General features: G+C 48.6%; 1 protein-coding gene across 1 annotated transcript; it reads right to left on the bottom strand.

Annotated features, from left to right (window-relative positions):
* Window positions 1-1,733: 1,733 nt before the first annotated feature.
* On the bottom strand, window positions 1,734-17,363 carry LOC144593869 (protein FAM177B). Its single transcript, XM_078399990.1, is given in 6 exon segments — window positions 1,734-4,858; window positions 5,986-6,083; window positions 7,293-7,359; window positions 8,803-8,955; window positions 17,197-17,304; window positions 17,307-17,363. Coding segments are annotated over 6 exon segments (675 nt in total). The 3' UTR covers window positions 1,734-4,666.
* Between the last annotated feature and the right edge of the window lie 2,270 nt (window positions 17,364-19,633).

Genomic DNA, 19,633 nt, shown 5'->3' with positions numbered 1-19,633 from the left:
GTTACTCCAGTATTTGTGTCTGTGCTCATCTAAGCAAGTTCTCTTTGCCCATGTTTGACCCATAGCCCTATCAACCTGTCTTTAGATATACAGCGCGGAAACAGGCCTTTCAGCCCGCCGAGTCTGCGCCGACCAGCGATCACCTCCACATCAGCACTATCCTACACATTAGGAACAATTTACAATTTCCAGAAGCCAATTAACCTACAAACCCATACATCTTTGGAGTGTGGGAGGAAACCGGAGCACCCGGAGAAAACCTAAAAAGGTCACTGGGAGAACGTACAAACGTCAAGATCGAACCCGGGTCTCTGGCACTGCAAGGCAGCAACTCTACTGCTGCGCCACAGTGCCGCCCCTATCCATGTTCCTGCCCAATGACTTTTAAATGCTGTTATTGTACCTGCCTCAAATACTTCCTCTGGCAGCTTGTTCCAGAAACCCAGACACCGAGTTAGGGCTGGTAGGAGCATGAACCAGGGTATTGCCTCCAGCACCTTCAAGGTAGTCTGCAGGAGGTGCCACCGGAACACAATGATGGCCAGGCAAGGAGAGGTACATTGGTTCACAGGAACTGCGAGCATGCGGGCTGACCGGATTTTGGTCTTTAAATAATAGCTCCAAAGATGGCGGCACTTGCTTGTGTAATATATGCAAAAAGAATTTCATTGTGCAGTTACATATGTGACAAGCACCATTGAACCTCTGTGTGAAAATTAACCCTTGGGTTCCTATTAAATCTTCTCCCTCTCATCTTAAACCCATGTCCTCTAGTTCTTGATTCCCCTACCCTAGGATAAAGACAGTGCATTCACCCCATTTATGCTCTTCATGGTCCTAACCTGATCAAGTACTACCTATAATTCAATCCCTTAAATCCTGGCAACATGCTTGTAAATATTTTTGACATCTTTTCCAGCTTCATGGCATCGTTCCTATAACATGTGACCAAAACTGAACAGAATACTCCAACTTTTTTGGGTCAAGTGGCTCAGGTGGAGGGATATACAGACCACGATTCAGTTCAAGACCCTTCTTCAAACTGGTGTTAGCCATTTTACCTCCCCGTCCCATTCCCATACTGACCTTTCTATCATTGGTCGCCTCGATTGCCAGAGTGAGGCCATGTACAAACCTGAAGAACAGCACCTCACATTCTGCTTGGGTAGCCTACAACCTCTTAGAATGAACATTGAATTCTCCGATTTCAAATAATGCCCTCCCTACCCCCTCTCTTCCTCCACTACTCACCCCCATCCCCATTCTGGCGCAGACACATTTCTCCCCAAATCACCCACCACCCCAGTCACCCTGCTTCTTTCCCTTCTTATCATATCATATCATATATATATACAGCCGGAAACAGGCCTTTTCGGCCCACCAAGTCCGTGCCGCCCAGCGATCCCCGCACATTAACACTATCCTACACCCACTAGGGATAATTTTTACATTTACCCAGCCAATTAACCTACATACCTGTACGTCTTTGGAGTGTGGGAGGAAACCGAAGATCTCGGAGAAAACCCACGCAGGTCACGGGGAGAACGTACAAACTCCTTACAGTGCAGCACCCGTAGTCAGGATCGAACCTGAGTCTCCGGCGCTGCATTCGCTGTAAAGCAGCAACTCTACCGCTGCGCTACCGTGCCGCCCATATGCTTCCATATTCTTCCATATGCTCATCTTCCACCCTTCCTATTCCTGAGTCCCCTATGTCCCCTTCATCACCCTTCTTTCCATTCTCCCCTCCCCACACCTATCCCATCCATATCCCTCCCTCAAGCTTTACATTTCACTCCTCTCGTGATCTGGCACCCTGTTATCTCCTTTTCACCTCTAATCTTTGTTACTTACTCCACCCATCTACCAATCATCTGCCCCCTCACCGGTATTTACCTATCACTTGCCAAACCTTGTCCTACCCCCAGCAGTTCATTCATCGGAAGGGTCCTGACCTGAAATGCTGTCTGTCCGTTTCCTCTACAAATGTTGCCTGACCCGCTGAGTTACCCCAGGATTGTGTTTTTTTGCTCAAGATTCCAGCACCTACAGTTTCCTATGTCTCCATCCCAACTTCTATACTCAATTCCCTGACGAAGGCCAACGCGCCAAAACCCTCCTTCACACTCCGATCTACCTGTGGCACCACTTTCAGGGGACCATGTACTTGTATTCCCAGATCCCTCTGCACACTGGCATTTTTCTCTTTGAAATACCAGTTGTATCTTTGTATGGCTTGATTGTATTCAAGTATAGTATGATTTGATTTAACTGACTAGCACACAAAGAAAAGCTTTCCACTGCATCACGGTACACGTGAAAGCAATAAACTGCATTAGCCCGAAGAGGGCAGTCTTTTTCCCCTGGGTGGAAATATACAACACTAGAGGGAAGAGCTATAAGGTAAGAGGAGGAAAGTTTAATGAGGATGTGCGGGCCAAGAATTCTTTTACGCAGTAGTGTGGGCCTGGAATGCATTGCCAGGCATTATGGTGGAAGTGAATAAGAAAGTGGTGTTTAAGAGGTGTTTAGATAGGCACATTGAAGTGCAGGGAATAGAGGGATGTGGATCATGTACAGGCAAATGAGATCACTTTAATTTGGCAACATGTTTGGCACAAACATTGTGGGCCGAAGGGCCCGTCCCGGTGCTGTACTGTTCTATGTTCTATCAAGAAAGCAGCCAACGTAATCAAGGACCATTTTCACCCTTGCTAGTCCCTCTTCTCCCCTATCCTATTGGGCTAAGTGCAGTTTACCTTCGGAATTCCTTCAATTCTTTCAGCTAGCTCAGATATTGCAAACAAACTTGTATTAATGGCACAAACGGAATTGTGCGGTAATGCAACCCTACAAAGTTGCAAGGAAATCAAGGCTGCAACATCTAAGCCCAGACTGGGTGCATCGAGAACAAAGGTTTATAACCTCATCTATTGTATCCGCTGTTCCAGATGTCAACTTCTCTACATCGGCGATCGTTTCGCTCAACACCGTCGCTCATTCCGCCTTAACCAACCTGAACTCCCGGTGGCTGAGCACTTCAACTCCCCCTCCCACTTCCAGTCTGACCTTTCTGACATGGGCCTCCTCCAGTGTCATAGTGAGGCCCACCACAAATTGGAGGAACAGCACCTCATATTTCGCTTGGGCAGCTTACAGCCCAGCGGTATGAACATTGACTTCTCTAACTTTAGATAGCTCCTCTGTCCCTCGCTTCCCCTCCCCCTTCCCAGTTCTCCCACTGTCTTCCTGTCTCCACCTATATCCTTTCTTTGTCCCGCCCCCCTGACATCAGTCTAAAGAAGGGTCTCGATCCGAAACGTCACCCATTCCTTCTCTCCAGAGATGCTGCGTTACTCCAGCATTTTGTAATACCTTCGATTTGTACTAGCATCTGCAGTTATTTTCCTGCACAAGGTTTATAACAGCTCTTCAGCTCCCCCAGCTGTAGGCTAGTGGAATGTATCTGTTATAATCCTTGCTATTACGTCCTTCCAACAAAGTCATATTTGCAGAGATTCACTAGCCTTTGGTAAATTTCTAATCAGTGGTCGAGAAGAGAAACATCAACAGCTTAGCAAGTGGGATCCTCCTCTCTGGAAGTACAAGCATCCTAGCTGAGAACCAGTGCAACATAACTGTCCCTAGTGGGTCGGTAGCACCTCTGGAGAACAAAGATAGGTGACGTTTTGGATCGGGACCCTTCTTCAGACTGATTGTATGGGGGGAGGGGAGAAAGCTGGAAGAGTGGGGGGAAGGGAGAAAGCTGGAAGAGAGGTGGCTATCCAAACGGATCAGATATACTATACATAAATACAATCAATTAAAACTCAAGTACAATAGGTACAGCAAAGAGGAAAATACAGAGTCCAGAATGTAGTCCTCAGCATTGTAGGGCATCTGTTCCAGGAGCACATTGTTAAGGAGAGTTGGATAGGCTTGATCTGTTTTCCCTGGAGACAAGGACTCTGAGGGATGAACCTACACAAGAAGTGTATAAAATGAGGGGCATAGTAAATGCATAGAGTCTTTTTACTAAGGTAGTGAAGTCTACAACTAGAGGACATGGATTTTATGTGAAAGGGGAAACATTTAACAGGAATCTGAAGGGGAACTTTCTCGCACAGAGGTTGGTGAGTATATGCAACAAGCTGCCAGAGGAGGTCATTGAGACAGGTACTATAACAGCATTTAAAAGACATTTGGACAGGTACATGAATGGGGAAGATTTAGAGGGATATGGGCCAAAGACAGACAGGTGGGACTAGTTTAGAAAGACATGGTCACCATACCGATACTTAAAATTCCATATTTAATGACCAAGTTGCCGTGGTGAGATTTGAAATATGTATCCTCAGAATCATTGATATAATAACTTAGTCACTAAAAACTCCAGATGCTAGAATTCCAAAACATGAACATTGGAAATGCACAGTAGGTCAGACAGCATCTGGGAGGAGAGAGATTGAACTCATATTTAACCAAGAGGTGACGGCCCAACCCAATTGCAGGCTAGTTCTAGGAGATGGAAGGCCAGCTGGTGACATTGCCCCTTGTGGGAGTGGAGGAACAACTAAACACTTTCAGCCTCAGTTTGTCTTGCGAAGAGTTGCAACAATCGGCAGGGGAAGGAATTATACCCAAGGAGGGGCGACAATGGATGGGGTTAGTTATCCTCATCTCCACTGTCTCCCAGCACTTCATTAGTGTACGAAACCTGGTGCCTGGTCTCAGCCCCACTGTGGATTCCTGTATCCTTTGCTGTCCCATATTCAGGTTTCTGAATCGGCAGATGCCTCCTCTCATTGACTTCCATCTCCTCCATTTCTGTGACATCTTCTCCGTCTTCATCTTCTTCCTGGAAGTAAAGAGCAGTGACTTTAAATCCTGGAGGGCCGTGAGTTTAAATCCTGGAGAGGCAGAGACAAACATTTTTAAATGGATCATGTGCAGGCAGATAAGAGTTGTCTTGGCATCATGTTCGGCACAGACATTGTGGGCCGAAGGGCCTGGTCCTGTGTTGTACTGTTCTATGTTCTGCGTAACCACCCAGCACCCCTCCCATACCTCTTCTCTCCTACTCTCAAGGAGAGGATGTTTCCCCTGGCTGGGAGTGGTCTAGAACAATGGGACCAAGCCTCACAAAAATAGGTCGCCCATACAGAACAGAGACGAGTTCTTTCCCCTAGGTGGTGAACCTTTGGGCTTCCTGGGAGGTTATGGAGACCTCTGAAAATATTTTTGCTGAAAATATTTGTTAGGAGTTGAGAGAGACCTGGATATTAAGTGGAAAGTGGAGTTGAGGTGAGAAAAAGATAGGCCATGATGTTACTCAACGACGGAGTTGAGGGGTCACAGTCTGTGACTGGTGCTTATGCTCCCCTTCCCTGCCCTCCCTAACTTTTCCCATTATTCTCAGTTGAGGGAAGACCTGATAAAAGTTTAGGTTTAGGCTTATTATTGTCATGTGTACCAAAGTGCAGTGAAAAGCTTTGTTTTGCAGGCTATCCAAACAGATCAGATATACTATACATAGATACAATCAAATGAAACTCAAGCACAATAAGTAGAACAAAGGGGAAGTTACGGTGTATAGAATTATGCGAGGCATGTTTAGTGTATATAGTCAGAACCTTTCTCCCAGGGAGGAAATGTCAAATTCCTCAGAGGGCATAGCTTTAAAGTCAGAGGGGCAAAGTTTAAAGGAGATGTGCGGGGCAAGTTTTCTTTTACACAGGGTGGTGGGTGCCTGGAACATGCTTTGTTTGTGTTAAATGATCGAACAATGTTTACAAAAATCAGAATCAAAGAACATGTTGTTCACTTATAGAAAATTGTAAAATTAGTATGAAATCGTGTTGGATATCCTGTTGGTCACTTAGGTGTATTGGTGTAAAATATTTGCTGCATTCCATCAATAACCCAATAATTGCACCTTGCCTACATAAAATACAACACCGTATATTCATGAAACGTGTCAGAGACCTGGTCTTGAACATTGAAGTATTCATCAACTGCGTACTGGTACTTGGCTGTGGTCAGCCCCAACAGGTTGGCCAGTTTCCCACCGAGAAAGTCACAGGCTGGGGGAAAGGAAATGACAAAATGTCAGAGAAATACAAATCATGGCACCAGACCCTCCCCACTGTCTGTCAACATAGGGCACAGTAAGGGGACAGAGTAAATCTCTGCTGAATTAGCTAATGCTCAAAATGCTTGCAAGCACGTACCTCCAGACTCATGAACAGCTTCTTCCCCCTGTTATCAGACTACTGAGTGCTCCTCCCATAAGCAAGGGTGAAGTCATCTCCCAACCTACCTTTTATCTGCACTGTTTCTGTAACTGTAATGCTATAATGCTGTAACATTCTGGTATTTTTCTCTTTTCGATCTCTAGTACTTGTATGGTTTGATTGCACTTGTGCATATTTTGACCGGATAGCACGCAAAGAAGGTTTTTCACTGCATCTTTAGTTTTAGTTTAGAGACACAGTGCGGAAACAGGTCCATCAGCCCACCGTGTCCGCGCCGACCAGCGATCCCCTCACATTAACACATTATTCCACACACACGAGGGACGACTTACAATTTTACCAAGACAATTAACCGACAAACCTGTTCATCTTTGGAATGTGGGAGGAAACTGGAGCTCCGGGGAAAAACCCACGCGGGACACTGGGAGAATGTACAAACTCCATACAGACAGCACCAGCAGTCAGAATCGAACCCGGGTCTCTGGCGCTGTAAGGGAGTAACTCTACCATTGCGCCACCGTGCCAAAGCTCCTTGCCCCCATGCAATACTCACTCAACAAGGATCTTCTGGCAAGGTATGTTGTCCAGAACCACAGGTAGTGTCCCCATGGGAAAGTGGACTGGAAAGCATCTTGGTACATGTGATAGTAATAGTCTGTGTGATGTTGTATGGTCAGTGTGTAGTTGTACAGTTGTGGTGACGTTGTATAATCAAACGCATGCCCAGCAAGCCATACAATACAGAAGAAGGTAGGACAGGTGGCAGGGTATGTACCTGGAGAAGGGGTGGTATGGGATGAATGAACCAAAGAGTTGCAGAGGGAGTGGTTCAGGGATGTTTGAGTGTTCCTTTCCTCTCAATCTGTTTCCCCAAAACCCCTTCCCCCTCCCCTGCTCCCATCCATTGCTACCTTTACCAAGCATTTACAAGATTCTACTTCTCTCAGCTAACCGGTTAGCTAGTTAACTGGTTAGTTACTTAACAGTTTCCTGGTTAACAGTTCTCAGACCATCTCCTTGCGCCTGTTTAATACTCACTCAACAAGGATCTTCTCGCAAGGTACGTTGCCCAGAACCACAGGTAGTTTCCCCATGGGAGAGTGGACTGGAAGGTAATCGATGACCGTTAGATTCCTGCTCTTGTCCTCACCTTGCCAAGTCCCACCTAAACCCCAGCCCAACTCTGCCCCCCAGTCCCTCATCTGAGCATTGGTCTGTTCACCAATAGTTCCTGCTAAGTTGTGTCAGAGCGTGTATGGACAGCACCCATCTTCCCCACTGATCCCTCTCCCACAGACACATCCCTCTCCTCCACTGACATCTCTCCCCACAGAACCATCCCCTCAATGAACCCCTCTCCCTACAGACCCACCCTACTTCTCCACCGAGATCCATCCCTCACAGACCCATCCCTGTCCCTCATCGAGACCTTCCCACTAACCACTCCCCAATAAACCCCCTCCACCAACCCACCATCCCCCATTGAACCCTGCCCTACAGACCCACCCCACCCCATGAACCCCCCTCACCCCCAACCCTCTACCCCACTGTCCTCCATTGACTTAGCCCTGTCCCCACTCCCACAGATCTACCTCACCTGTAAACCTCCCACCCCTGTGTCCCACCGACACCCACTCCACTGATCCTCCCCTCCCCTGACAATACCTCTCTCCCCCACTTATCCACCTATCCCTCTCTACTGACTCCCTTTCCCCCAGCGATTCCCCCTCCCTCACAAATCCATTCCTCTCCCGTACTGAAACCACTCTCCCACTGACCCACCCTTCCCCCACTGACTCCCCCCCCCACACACACACACACACACACACACAGAGTGACCCTGTGGGTATATCCCCAGGAATGTATACACGAGGATTGTGTGAGTGAGGGAATCTGGTGGAGCTGTGAGGAGATTGAATGAGTGGAGATTGTGGCAGAGACCCAGGAAAAGTATGTGGGAGATGATCAGATCAGAGGGAAAAATGCAGAGGACAAGGGCAGATTGAAATAGAAATGTGGAGCGGGTGGGATCTAGATGAAGCTGCCCAGAAGTGTAGAATGCTGGCCAGATGTTGGTGATGCTGAATAGGTGTTGGTGTGGGCAGATGTGCAGGAAGCTGGCTCGATGTGGGAATGCTGGTCAGATGTGCAGGAAGCTGGCTAGAAATACAGGATGTCAAACAGATGTCTAGGTCTCCAGCCACATGTGCAGAATGCGAGGGTGCCAACCTGGTGTGTGGGATATCAACCAGATACAGTGTTGGTGTAGGAATGAACTGCAGTAGGAATGAACTGCAGGTGTGGGCGATACCAGGCAGATGTATACGATACAGGGCAGGTGTGGAGACACCTGGCCAGATTTGGAGTTACCACAAGATGTGGGTGATGGTGGACAAATGTGTAGGTAGCTGGACAGATCTAGCTGATGCTGGGCAGGCGTGGGTGATGCCAGCAGGTGTGGGTGATGCCGGGCAGACCCACGGCAGGTGTGGGCTGTGAGGCGGAGCAGAGCGTAGGACGGTGACCACCAGTGACACTTGGCTCTCACAGGCTCGACTGTCCTCTCCGGCTCCTCCTCCTCCTCCTCTTCGCTGCTATCACCCATGGTCTCTCCGCTGGTAAAGTAAAGAAGTCTCCGGGGCTCTTCCCTGCCCGTGTCCACCCGGACGGCGCCTGCTGTCAGACAAGGGCCTCCCTCCACCTAACAGACAAGGGAGCAGTGAGAGGGCTCCGCACAGCCGCTGCCCCTGCCCACAGCACGTGGATGAAGGGGAAGGTATCACAAAATGCTGGAGTAACTCAGCGGGTCAGACAGCATCTCTGGAAAGAAGGAATAGGTGACGTTTCGGGTCGAGATCCTTCTTCAGTGCTCAGCCACTGGGAGATCAGGTTGGTTAAGGAGGAACAGCACCTCATATTTCGCTTGGGCAGCTTACAGCCCAGCGGTATGAACATTGACTTCTCCAACTTTAGATCGTTGCTCTGTCCCTCTCTTCCCCTCCCCCTTCCCAGTTCTCCCACTGTCTTCCTGTCTCCACCTATATCCTTTCTTTGTCCTGCCCCCCCTGACATCAGTATGAAGAAGGGTCTCGACCCGAAACGTCACCCATTTCTTCTCTCCAGAGATGCTGCCTGACCTGCTGAGTTACTCCAGCATTTTGTGATACCCTCGATTTGTACCAGCATCTGCAGTTATTTTCCTACTGGATGAAGGGGAAAGTGCCCCTGGCCACACAGTGTAACCAAAGTCCTACAAAGCTGTAATATGGCTCTCTTAGTGCCCCAAATGATGAAGGCAAGCAAGTTGTAAAGAAGCCCCTTGACACGCTGGCCATCTGTCAGGGTATTGAGTGTAGAAACAAAGAACTGCAGATGCTGATTTACAACAAAAGACACACAAAGGCAGGAGAAGGGTCCCGACCCAAAACAATGCCTGCCGATGTTCATCAAAGATGCTGCCTGACCCGCTGAGTTACTGCAGCACTTTGTGTCTTTTATTGAGTACAGAAGTTGGGATGTTATGTTACAGCTGTACAAGATGTTGGTGAGGCTGCACTAGTAGTATTGTGTTCAGTTTTGGTCACCCTGCTATAGGAAAGAGGTCATTAAGCTCGCAAGAAGGCAGAAAACATGCAGACACAACAAACTGAAGATGCTGCTTTACAGAAAAAGACACAAAGTGCTGGAATAACTCAGCGGGTCAGGCTACATTTCCGAAGAACATGGATAGGCAACATCTCAAGTCGGGTCCCTTCTGCAACCCAAAACGTTGCTTATCCTTGTGTTCCAGAAATGCTGCCCGACCCGCTGAGTTACTCCAGCACTTTGTGTCTTTTTAAGAGTGCAGAGAAAATGTATGAGGATAGTGCCAGGACCCCATATAGGGATATGTAATAAATGCTGGCATGCTAACTCCCTGCTGGCAAAAAAACAAAAACTTGATCAACTGGTTCAGGAGAATAATAATCGCCACATACTTGGAGTGTTTCCAAATAGCACAGAACAGTGGTGCCTGCTTGCACAGAGGAGGATCAGGCACTACAGTATGTTTGCAGAGTAATGATAAGAACAGTCATTACCACAGCAGGGTTTGAGCATAGGACTATAGAAACCCTGGGGCAAACACCATATTTTGGTTAATTCAAATGATCTCTAGCCCCAACAACAAAGGGCTTACAGGGCTCTTAAACAAAGGTCAAAGTAAAGCTGGCTAGGTGTCTGCTACAAGGGAGTTAACCAACGAGAAGACACGAGGGACTGGAGACTCTTGACCATAAAAAAACAAAGCGCTGGAGGAACTCAGCCGGTCATGCAACATATGTGGAGGGAATGGAGGGGCGACATTATGGGTCAGGACCCTTCTTCACAGTGATGGAACCTCCCAACTATCTGTCAATCACCTCTCCTCGCCTGTATACACCTCTCACCTGCTGATTTTAGTCCTACCCCATCCCCTCACTTCCCCTTAATAGGTTTCTCCCCTCTGCACCAAAGGAGGGAAGCAGCCAACATAATCAAGGACCACTCGCACCCCAGTCATTCCCTCTTCTCTCTTTCGTCGGGTAGAAGATGCAAGAGTTTGAAAGCCCGTACAGATTCAGGAACAGTTTCTTCCCTGCTGTTATTAGACTACTGAACAATCCACCCTAAAGCTAGGGTGTAGTCCCGATCTCCCAACCAACCTCATTACAGCCCTTGCACTTTTTATTTATAACTGTAATGCTACAATGCTGTAACACTATAACACTATAATATTTTTCTCTTTGTACTACCTGTTGTACTTGTGCATGGCTTGATTGTACTCATGTATGGTATGATTTGACTGAAAGCTTAACACTGTACACATGACTAATGAACCAGCCAATATTCCAGATGCTGCCTGACCCACTGAGTTCCATCACCAATGAATTTAAGGGTATTGCCATTAACTATATTATTTTCCTGTTCCAGCCTTCCAATTTTAATTACCCCCATTTCCCTTTTTTTCACCACCCCCTAGAGCACACCTTTCTTTCACCATCAACCAACCAACCCCCCCTCCCTCCACCATCACCCTGGTCCATTTCCCCCTCCTCTGTGCGCTCATCTCCCATCCCCGAGTCCCTCATTTCCCTTTTATTCCCCCTCTCACTATCTCCCTCCACCCATATCCCTCCCTCTGGTTTTACATTTCACTTCTCTTCTTTACTTATCTGACTCCCCTTTGTCTCATTTTCACCTCTAGTCTTTGTCACTTACACCATCCATCTGCCAATACATCCCCCCCCCCACCTGTATCCACCTATCACTTACCGATCGTTTCGCAGAACACCTCCGCTCAGTCCGTCTTAATCTACCTGATCTCCTGGTTGCTCAGCACTTCAACTCCCCCTCCCATTCCCAATCTGACCTTTCGGTCCTGGGCCTCCTCCATTGTCAGAGTGAGGCCCAGCGCAAATTGGAAGAACAGCACCTCATATTTCACTTGGGTTGCTTACACCCCAGCGGTATGAACATTGACTTCTCTAATTTTAAATAGCCCTTGCTTTCCCTCTCTCCCCATCCCCTCCACCTTCCCAGTTATCCCACCAGTCTTACTGTCTCCGACTACATTCTATCTCTGTCCTGCCCACTCCCCTGACATCAGTCTGAAGAAGGGTCTCAGCCCAGAAACTTCACCAATTCTTTCTCTCCAGAGATGCTGCCTGTCTCGCCGAGTTACTCCAGCATTTTGTGACTACCTTTGATTTAAACGAGCATCTGCAGTTTTTTCCTCCACCTATCACTTGCCAGGCTTTGCCCCAATCCCACTGCTCTGTTCCAGTTTTCGTCCCCTTACTCCAATCAGTCTGAAGAAGGCTCCTGACCCGAAATATCATCGGTCCATTCCCTCTCCGGATGCTGCCCAACCCGCTGAGTTCTTCAAGCACTTTTTGTTTTCTGCTAAAAATTCCATCATCTGCAGTTCCGTGTATCTCTATGTGCTCCTTTTCCAGGCACAAACACAGCTAGTCAATGTCTAAATGCATGGCTTGTTGACAAGTGAGCTGTCTATTCTGTGGGGATGTTAGTGGGGGCTTTGGGTATGCAGAGATCCAAACTGCACAACTATGATCAGAAGTTGGCGTTGTACCTAAACCTCATCGTGGTCTTCTGGGCCTGTGAAAATGCAGCTGCAATTCTGTTCCTTCCTCCCTGGCAGCTTGCCATTTCATCTGGAATACCTATGTTTGTTCCTGATTGCACCAAGCTCAGTGTGCACATCGAACAGCTCACTGATCTGGCAGCTGCACACACATGCTGATTGCTTTCGGAAGGCGATGCCTGATTAGACATGGCGGCGGGTATGTGGAATGAGCTGCCAGAGGAGGGAGTTGAGGCAGGTACATATGTAACAACATTTAAAAGAGATTTTGGCAGGTACATAAATAGGAAAGGTTCCGAGTGATATGGGCCAACGCAGGCAAATGGGACTAGTGTAGATGGGACATCTTGGTTGACAAGGGCAAAAGGATCTGTTTCCGTGCTGTATGACTCAATGATTCCAGGTAGCTTTCCTGTCAGCCAGAGAGAGAAACCTTACAGAGAAAAAAAACCCCGCAGAGGCTAGAAATCAAGAATAAAACACAATGGCGGAAGGCAGCGTCTGTGCAGAGGGGAACAGAGTCAACGCCTCACTGTCATCATAATCTCATCAGAACAAACGATTCAAGAAAAAAGTGGCAGCATAAAATATAATAGCAGGAAGGTTTAACTTAATGAAATGTTGGTAAGATGATGCTGGAATATGGTTCTGGTGGCCTCACTGTAGGTAGGATATATGTGACCTGGAGAGGAAGCAGAGGAGGTTCACCAGGATGTTACCTGGGACCAGAGCGATTCACTTGTGAGGAAAGGGTGGTGACCCTGGGTCTGCTTTTGCAGAGCAGAAGAGGCAGAGAATAAAGTTTCACAAGATTCTGAGAGGTATACAAAGTGCATGAAAGCTTACTACCTCCCACCCCCAGCAGAGGAGTACATGGCCAGAGGGTAGAGCATAAGGTAAAGGGTGATTGACAGATGGGTACAGGCAGCATCAGTCTGAATGTTAAGCCCTCTAGCTTTAGGAGGGCTTGAGGAGAACGTCTGCCCATATTCTCCAGAGATGCTGCCTGCCTGCCAGAGTTACTCCAGCACTTTGTGTCTTTTAGTGTAAACCAGAATCTGTAGTTCCTCGTTTATACTCCTGCTTCTGTTATGTTCTTGCAAACAGTGGGGCTATTCTAATGAATGGTAGTGGGCCGAGATTAGGAGACGGGGCACAAATGTTTGTGCAGAACAACATCTTGTGTGTGGTTGTGTGTGCTCCACCCAGTCACAGTATCTGATTCACCGTTCGATGTGGAAACACAGATTAGTTCAATAATTACTTTGAGTCACACCTGCCAGGGAGCTAATGCTGAACTGAGTGCTGGATCTTATGAAGTCAATGTGCAAAGACACAAGGTAGAGAAGTCCCAGCCGCTGAATTGCCCTGGAATGGATGCTCGTACACCCTAATGTCTTGGCCAATCTGCCCAAGTTCTCTTGGCTCAGGAATAGATTGGAAAATCTGGAAAAATGAGACAGAATCCAGGAAATTCCAAATCTGACATCTGCTGTATTGGAATCTATAAGTAAGGACAATATCTTAGAGATCTTAGAGATATTTGAGGGAGACGGATTGATGCCGAGGTTAGCTGTGGACACTGGTAGTTGGAGGTTGTTTATGTGAACTTCTAAAGGCCTTTGATTTGGGCCATTCCAGTATGAATGCCAACATTTCGGACTTTTCCCTCCCTCCTCTACTGGTGTTGCTATTGCCATTCCTACCCGCCTATCTACGCCTCTTCCCAACATTCCTCTCTTGACAGGCACTACCGCCTTTAAATCCCTCAGCCCACCGCCCATCATCCACGCTCTTCAGATCTCGACGCCCATCCCCCATGCTTCTCTGCAACTTTAAACTCTGTTTCTTATACTTATTACAACACAAGTTCAGTCAGGATCATGTCAGATCCCAGAGAGACCCATTGCCCCTCTCCCTACCTTCCCTTACCTATCCTCTCTTCAAAAGCCATCAGTTCCCTCTTTTTGTTACGTGTAAACTAAGGGGGATTTTACCAGGAAGCATGTCTTTGGGATGTGGGAGGAAACAGGAGCACCCGGAGGAAACCTACGTGGTTCTAGGAAGAACGTGCAAACTCGACACAAACAGCGGCAGAGGCCAGGATCGAACCTGGGGCTCTGGAGGTGCTGTACCCGCTGCTCAACCCTTGGTTAGTGCAGGAACATATCCTGCCTGGCGCAAAGTTTGGAAGATGGCTGGGTGGATGCCCAATATTCTGGTGGGGCACTGCAGTGGTGTGCAGGAGCCTTAGCTGTGATAATGGGAGATGGGGAGGGCATCAACCATCCTATAGACTGGGACAGCAGTTACTTGGATGGTGGGTCTAATATTGTCATTTGTATCAAAGTACAATGAAAAATATGGTTTTGCTTGCTACCCAGTCACATCATAATGTACATGAGTACATCAGATAATGCTAAAGAGAAAATATACAGGGTGCAGAATATAGTGTTACAGCTACAGAAAAAGTGCAGATAACAAAAGTGTAAGGGTGCAATGAGGAGATTGGGAGATGGGGGTACATCCTACAGCGGGGAATCTGGTCATAAGTATTTTTGAGCTTTTTGTATCTTCTGCCTGACAGGAGAGGGGAGGAGAGGGAATGACCAGGGTGTGAGTGGTCCTTGATTATGTTTGTTTTTCTGATTCAGTGTGAAGTGTGGATGGAGTTGATGGTGGGGATTTTGGTCTGTGTGATGGACTGGGCTACACCCACAACTCTCTGCATGTTCTTGTGGTCTTAGGCAGAGTGTGCAATTCAGTTGATTAATTGGCCACTCTAAATTGTCCCTGGCATGTATGTGAGTGGTGACATCAGAGGGAGGGTGGTGAGAATAAACTGTGATCAATATAAAATCCATAGAATGTAAATGGGAAATTTTGTTGCCACAGACTTGGAGGGACAACAGGACAGTGCTCTGCTCTATCTATTAAAACTTTATAACATTTTGGTTAGCCCATGTTTGGAGTATAATGTTGCGTTCTGGTTGCCCCATCACATGAAGAATATGGAGGCATCGGAGAGGGTGTAGAAGAGGTTTGCTGCATTACTTTAAGGGTATTAGCCACAAGGAGAGGTTGATCAGACATGTTTCCTCTGGAGTATCAGAGGTTGAGGGGAGACCCAGTAGAAGTATTTAAAATTATGGGGTCCTGGAAAGGCTAGAGTATCAGAACCTTCTTTCCCCAGGGTGGAAATGTCAAGAGTAGAGGGTATCATTTTAAGGTGAAAGGGGCAAAACTTAAAGAAGATGCGCAGAGTAAGTTATTTTTATAGAGAGTGAGCTGGGTGCCTGGAACGTACTGGCGGGGGTGGTGGTGGAGGCGGAGACGATAGTGGCGTTTAAGAGGCTTTTAGATAGGCCGACGGATATGTAAAGAATGGATATAAAGCACATGCAGAGATTATTTAACTTGGTATCATAAGTGTAAGAAAATAACTGCAGATGCTGGTACAAATCGAAGGTATTTATTCACAAAATGTTGAAGTAACTCAGCAGGTCAGGCAGCATCTCGGGAGAGAAGGAATGGACATATCATGTTTGGCCCGGACATTATGAGCTTTCGTTGCTGGTCTAAATTCTCTAAAACAAGAAATCTGAGCGGAAGTGGGCCATTCAGCCTCTAGAGCTAATCTTCTATCTCAACACTTGTTCTCTTGAACTGACCCCCACAACCCTAGAGAATTTACATGTCCAGAGACAACGTCTCCTCATTCCCTCCCCCTCGACGGCGGGAGGGTCGGGGTGGGGAGAGAAGAGGAGAGGGTCCGACAGGGGGGAACAGAAGGAAGAGCAGAGGGCGGAGCCGGACGCCCAGCGGGGAGCGAGAAACTGGGGAAGCTCTGGACGAAGCCGGCGACAGGTAAGGGGGGGGGAAAGGTTGGAGGTAAAGGGGGGGGGGGAAGGTTGGAGGTAAAGGGGGTGGGGGAAGGTTGGAGGTAAAGGGGGGAGGTTGGAGGTAAAGGGGGTGGGGGAAGGTTGGAGGTAAAGGGGGTGGGGAAGGTTGGATGTAAAGGGGGTGGGGGAAGGTTGGAGGTAAAGGGGGGGAGGTTGGAGGTAAAGGGGGTGGGGGAAGGTTGGAGGTAAAGGGTGGGGAAGGTTGGAGGTAAAGGGGGTGGGGGAAGGTTGGAGGTAAAGAGGGGAGGTTGGAGGTAAAGGGGGTGGGGGAAGGTTGGAGGTAAAGGGGGTGGGGGAAGGTTGGAGGTAAAGGGGGTGGGGGGAAGGTTGGAGGTAAAGGGGGGAGGTTGGAGGTAAAGGGGGTGGGGAAGGTTGGAGGTAAAGGGGGGGAGGGAAGGTTGGAGGTAAAGGGGGTGGGGGGAGGTTGGAGGTAAATGGGGGGAGGTAAAGGGGATGGGGAAGGTTGGAGGTAAAGGGGATGGGGAAGGTTGGAGGTAAAGGGGGTGGGGAAAGGTTGGCGGTAAAGGGGGTGGGGGAAGGTTGGAGGTAAAGGGGGTGGGGAAGGTTGGAGGTAAAGGGGGTGGGGGAAGGTTGGAGGTAAAGGGGGGAGGTTGGAGGTAAAGGGGGGGGGAGGTAGGAGGTAAAGGGGGTGGGGGAAGGTTGGAGGTAAAGGGGGGGAGGTTGGAGGTAAAGGGGGTGGGATGGGGAGAACTGGGACAGGCCCCTGAACCCCGCGGGCTGTCCGGCGGTCGGTGAGAGAAGAAAATCAACTCCAGAGCCAGCCTCCTTTCCTCTGCAGACAACCCTCTCCCTCGTCTGTCCCCCTCCCCTCTTCACTCTCACCGGCCGGCCACTTCCCTCCCCCCCCCACCATTCTTTCCCTCTCCACACACCCCCTCTCGTTTCGGTCTCCCACCTGCCGTGTTCCGTCTTCCGGCTCCATGCGGCTCGTCTCCCCGCGGTGAGACTCTCCAAGCGGCGGCAGTGCTGCTACGTCTGCCGGATCCTGGTCCGGGACCGCACCCCCTCTCCGGGTGCGGCTCCAAACCTCAGGACCCGCAGCGGGGCGGAGACCGGCACCATGCCGTCTCAAAAGCCGCGGCCCCCCTCTTCAACCCCCTCCCACCGGCCAGCGAGAGCAAACGGGGGGGGGATAAGAGATGTTTGGGGAAGCAGTAGCCTAGTCTGCTTGCTCTAGTCCATATCTGCTTCTCTTGGTTCATTCATACCATCCCAGCCCATCCAAACCAAACCAAACCACCCCTCTTCCCAAATACTTTCCCCTACAACCGCAGAAGGTGGAACACCTGTCCCTTATTTATACCTCCTCCCTCGACCTAATCCAGAAACCCCAGTAGCCCTTCTCGGTGAGATTGAGGTTCACATGCACCTCATCTACTGGACCCAATGTTGCCTCCTATACGATGGCGAGACGAAGCTTAGACTAGCGGAGTTCCGCAGTGGTCGGTGCTGAGGCCGCTACGCTTCACCTTGTATATTGATTTGGACGAGGGGATTGAAGGCTTTGTGGCCAAGTTTGCGAATAATACGAAAATAGGTAGAAGGGCAGTTAATGTACTGAAAGCAGGGACTCTGCAGAAGGACTTGGACAGGTTGGGAGAGGTGGCAGATGGAATATAGTGTAGCAAAGTGTGAAGTCATGCATTTTGGTAGGAATAAAGGCGTAGACGATTTTCTAAATGGGGAGAGAATCCAGAAATCGGAGGTGCAAAGGGACTTGGGAGTGCTGGTGCAGGATTCCCAAAAAGGTAATCTGCAAGTCGAATCGGAAGTAAAGAAAACAAACTCAACAAACTCAAACTTATTTATTTCAAGAGGGCTTGAATACCAAAAAAAGGAATGTAATCCTGAGGCTCTATAAGGCGCTGGTAAGGCCGCATTTGGAATATTGTGAGCAATTTTGGGCACCATATCTGAGGAAGGATGTTCTGGCTGTGGAGAGGGTCCAGAGGAGGCTTACAAGAATGATCCCAGGAATGAGTAGGTTAACCTATGATGAGCGTTTGTCGGCACTGGGCCTGCACTCGCTGGAGTTTAGAAGAATGAGGGGGGGGATCTCATTGAAACCTAGAATAACGAAAGGCTTGGATAGAGTAGATGTGGACAGGATGTTTCCATTAGTGATAGAGTCTTGGAGGTTGTCAAGGGGTCAGAGTGAAAGGCTGATAGCAGCAAGGTGTGGCATTAACTTGGCCTGTCCTCCCTCTGTGGGAATGGATGCACAGCGACCAGCAATGGGGAGCCCTGGGGGAATGTTGTCGTGGTCAAAATATAGGTCAACTGTGGTCATGCAACGTCCCAGGTGGGTCATTACTGAGGTAGGTTGTGGTTAGGGTTGTGCAGGGTGCTTTAACAGCCTGATGGTTGCTGGGAAGAAGCTATTCCTGAACTAGGTTGCGGTTCTCAGGCTCCTCTACCTTCTTCCGGATGGCAGCAGCGTGGCCAAGGTCTTTTATAGAGGCGCAGTCAGTACCTGTGATAGACCACAGTGTCTACCACTCTCTTCCCTCCCCCCCCCAGTGAGTATTCTTTCTGCCATACTGTAAAAGTTCAAGACAATTTGGCAACATTCCAAATCTCAAACTTATGAGGCAGTGGAGGCATTGATGAGTTTTATTTGTGATTGCATCAATATGCTGGGTCCAGGACATATCATCGGACACCCAGGAATTAAGCTGTCGACTCGCTACTGCCGTTTCTTAGACAAAGAAACGTTCATGGGCCCTTGTATTTCCCTTCCTGGTCAACAATCGGCTCCCTGTCTTGTTGACATGAAGAGCTAAATTGGTGTTCTGGCAAAACTGAAAATGTTCAACTGAATACCATCAGTTAATTCTCCTCCACCACCCCCCCCCCACCCAAAATGTGATATCTGGGCCAGGTAAGGCAGCCAATCTCAACCCCATCAGAACCTCAGCACCGATCGGCGGGTCGAATTTGCCCCCTGAGACCGGGGATCTGAATCTCCGGCCCCGGCAGATCCGTTCCCCACAGCAGACTTCCTCGGTCAACTGGCGGGTCAAATTTGGCTTAGAATTCCGGCCCGGCCTGAGGTGACAGATCCATTCGTATTAGCTGACTTCTACAGCCAACTTTGCTGGTCGGTATCTCGGCTCCCCAAGGCAGTGACCTTTGTTGGTCCGGCAAAACGGATAATATGACATAGCTCTGGAACTAAGGGTGCCTGAAAATCAGTGGTGGACTTGTATTCGTTGTTACCCATTATTCGTCCAACAGAGGTACAATGGGCAAATTTAAAGGTGGCTTTGGAGTTTTGTTTGGCTAGTCATAAGTTCAGAGAGAGTAGAGCAGGGGACTGTGCACACAGCCCA

Source organism: Rhinoraja longicauda, chromosome 5 (assembly GCF_053455715.1).
Source record: "Rhinoraja longicauda isolate Sanriku21f chromosome 5, sRhiLon1.1, whole genome shotgun sequence".
Lineage (NCBI taxonomy): Eukaryota > Metazoa > Chordata > Chondrichthyes > Rajiformes > Arhynchobatidae > Rhinoraja > Rhinoraja longicauda.
This window is presented reverse-complemented; position numbering and strand designations above follow the sequence as displayed.